This window comes from Neovison vison, chromosome 7 (assembly GCF_020171115.1).
Source record: "Neovison vison isolate M4711 chromosome 7, ASM_NN_V1, whole genome shotgun sequence".
Classification (NCBI taxonomy): domain Eukaryota; kingdom Metazoa; phylum Chordata; class Mammalia; order Carnivora; family Mustelidae; genus Neogale; species Neogale vison.
In genome coordinates, this window is record NC_058097.1 from 192118047 (window position 1) to 192120931 (window position 2885).

Below are 2885 nucleotides of genomic sequence, written 5' to 3' on the forward strand. Positions count from 1 at the left end.
TTCTAGCCACCTCCCTCTACTAACTATCTGTTTGTTTTCCATGGTTAAAAACCCATTTCTTGATTTGCCCCCATCTCTGTGTTTTTCCCTGTACACACTTTTTAATTAATTAAAATTTAAACAAAATTTTTATAAAAAATTCCACATAAGTGAAATCATATGATATTTATGTTTCACTGACTGACTTGTTTGCTTAACCTCATATTCTCTAATTTAGACCTTGCCATTGAAAAATGCAAGACCTGGGGCACCTGGGTGGCTCAGTGGGTTAAGCCGCTGCCTTCGGCTCGGGTCATGATCCCAAGATCCTCGGGTCGAGTCCCGCATCGGGCTCTCTGCTCAGCAGGGACCCTGCTTCCTCCTCTCTCTCTCTCTGCCTGCCTCTCTGCCTGCTTGTGATCTCTCTCTGTCAAATAAATCAATAAAAAAATTTAAAAAAAAAAAAGAAAAGAAAAAGGCAAGACCTCATTGTAATGAAAATGGAAATTTAGGCTGTGGCCATAGTTCTGCTATTATAGATAATGCTGATACAAACATCAGGGGACATGGATAACTTTGAATTAACATTTTTATACTCTCTGAAATCAATGAATTTTAAAAATTCATTGTATAACTCAGGAATACATTCAAATCATGTGTGTTAATCTGTTCTGTTCACTATGAGAACCACTATGAGAACCAAAATTGCCAATTTGTCAATCCACACTACCCTTTACTAGGAAAGCACAAACAGAGAAGCAAAGTGGCTTCCTGCTGCAGAAGCAGGTTTTCTCTAACTCCATCACGAGAGACATTCAAGTGTGTATTTCTGAATGCCTCAGGTAATTCTGTTTATTCCACTGATAAAACAAAGCAGTAAATGAAATAATGTGCTTTCTTCCCCCCTTCAGATTGGGTTCCACTTCTCTGTACTACAATCACAAAAAATAGATTTTATCTCTGTTATATTTTAAATTCATATTTAATCTTCTCAATGTTTTTACTTCTTTCTGCCTTAGAGTTGGAGTATTCTCTTGTTGTAGCTCCTATATTCCAATCATGTAACTTAGTTGAGTATTTCCAGGCTTTTGTAATGCTACTTTTAAAAAATCCTATCCATCATGTTTCAATTATCCTGATAGTCAAAGGTAACAGTAAGAGAAATTGTTTATGAAATAAATGACATGTAGTTTTTACAATCTTTTTAGCTTTTGGTTCACTCATGTGGAACTTATTAAGATAAACTAATGATATACTGAAAAAAATTTCTCAACACACAAAGTTAATTCCTTTGCTTTAAATGTGTTCAAGTGAAAGCAGGATACCTTACTTGAAATTTACTCTAGAGAGAATTACAAATCAGAATCTACAGGTCATTCTTCATTTATGGATACTCACTGTTTGACCAGTTGTGATTGTATAAATATCTTTCTCCTTATCAAACCGGAGTGTAGACTGAAATGTGAGTATTTTATAATAATCAATGTCAGAATTGAGTTCTCGTGAAAAGCAAGAACCAGGCTGGTGATTTGAGGGAAGCTATTAGTTTGAGGGTAGAAATACAGAAAAAAGTAAGGAAATCAGGTGCATTATAATAGAGTGTCTGCTCAAATGAGGATACACACCATTTTATTTAATATCTGTACAGATTATGGAATCAAAAAAACCCCTCAGTTCATCTCTTGCTTTCTGATGTAGTTGTGATATGCCATAGCTTTCTCATGGCGTTTTTCACTTCCGCATTCCTCAGTGTGTAGATGAATGGGTTGAGAAATGGTGTCCCAATAGTATAAAATACGGCCACCATCTTGTCTATGGGGAAAGTGGTTGGGGGGCGTGTGTATATGAATATACATGGACCAAAGAATAAGATTACTACTATGATGTGAGAAGTGCAAGTAGAGAGAGCTTTTTTCCTCCCTTCTGCACTGTGGTTTCTCAGGGAATGCAAGATGACAATGTATGAGATCATCAGAATCACAAAACTACTTGAGCAAAGGGCTCCACTGTTAGACACCATCAGTAGGTTGATCATGTACTTGTCCATGCAAGCAAGTTTCAGCAAGGGTTGCAAATCACAGCAGTAATGATCAATCAAATTGGGTCCACAGAAAGGCATTCTCAAGGCCAAGATAATCTGGGTGATAGAATGGATAAAAGCCCCTATCCATGCAAGGATAATCAGGATGGTACAGACCTGCTGTCTCATGATGGATGGGTAATGTAAGGGCTTACAGATTGCCACATAGCGATCAGCAGCCATGAGGATGAGCACAAAGATCTCCATGCCACCAAATAAATGTAGGGCAAAGACTTGAGTCATGCACTCATTGTAAGTTATGACTTTTTTTGTGGAGAGTGAATCCACAAGTAATCTGGGGGCTGTTGTAGTTGAGAAGCAGGAATCAGCAAGGGACAGATAAAATAGGAAATAATACATGGGGCTCTGAAGTGTCCGGCTGAACTTGATGGTCACAATAATAAGCAAATTCCCTATCATGGTCCCCACATAGAAAATGAAGAAGATTACAAATACCATCTTCTTTTTTGTAGGATCTTGAGTCAATCCTAACAGTATGAATTCAGTTATGCTGATATTTTGCCACATTTTTTCAGGCAAAGTGGAGAAAGCACTGGTTAAAAATAATCTGCAAAGAAAAAAATATATAAAATGAATAATCCATTTGGGGATCAGTTCCATGTGCTTGATAATTAATGGTGTGCCATTTATCAGTGGGTAATTCCTTACCTCCTGTGTTGTTTTCTTCCGAATAAAGGGCAAGTCATAAAATTCCTTCACAATCTATTCACCTAATTGCTAATGGAAGTAGTGAAATATATCAATAATGAAACAGTACTTGATTCCTTAGGCACACTAAACATTAATTTTGGGAATTTGGTAAGAG

General features: G+C 36.9%; 1 protein-coding gene across 1 annotated transcript; it reads right to left on the bottom strand.

Moving 5' to 3' along the window:
• Positions 1-1654: 1654 nt before the first annotated feature.
• On the bottom strand, positions 1655-2587 carry LOC122914390 (olfactory receptor 4C11-like). Its single transcript, XM_044261007.1, has one exon. The coding sequence runs from the start codon at positions 2585-2587 to the stop codon at positions 1655-1657; it is 933 nt and encodes a 310-aa protein (XP_044116942.1).
• Positions 2588-2885: the final 298 nt, after the last annotated feature.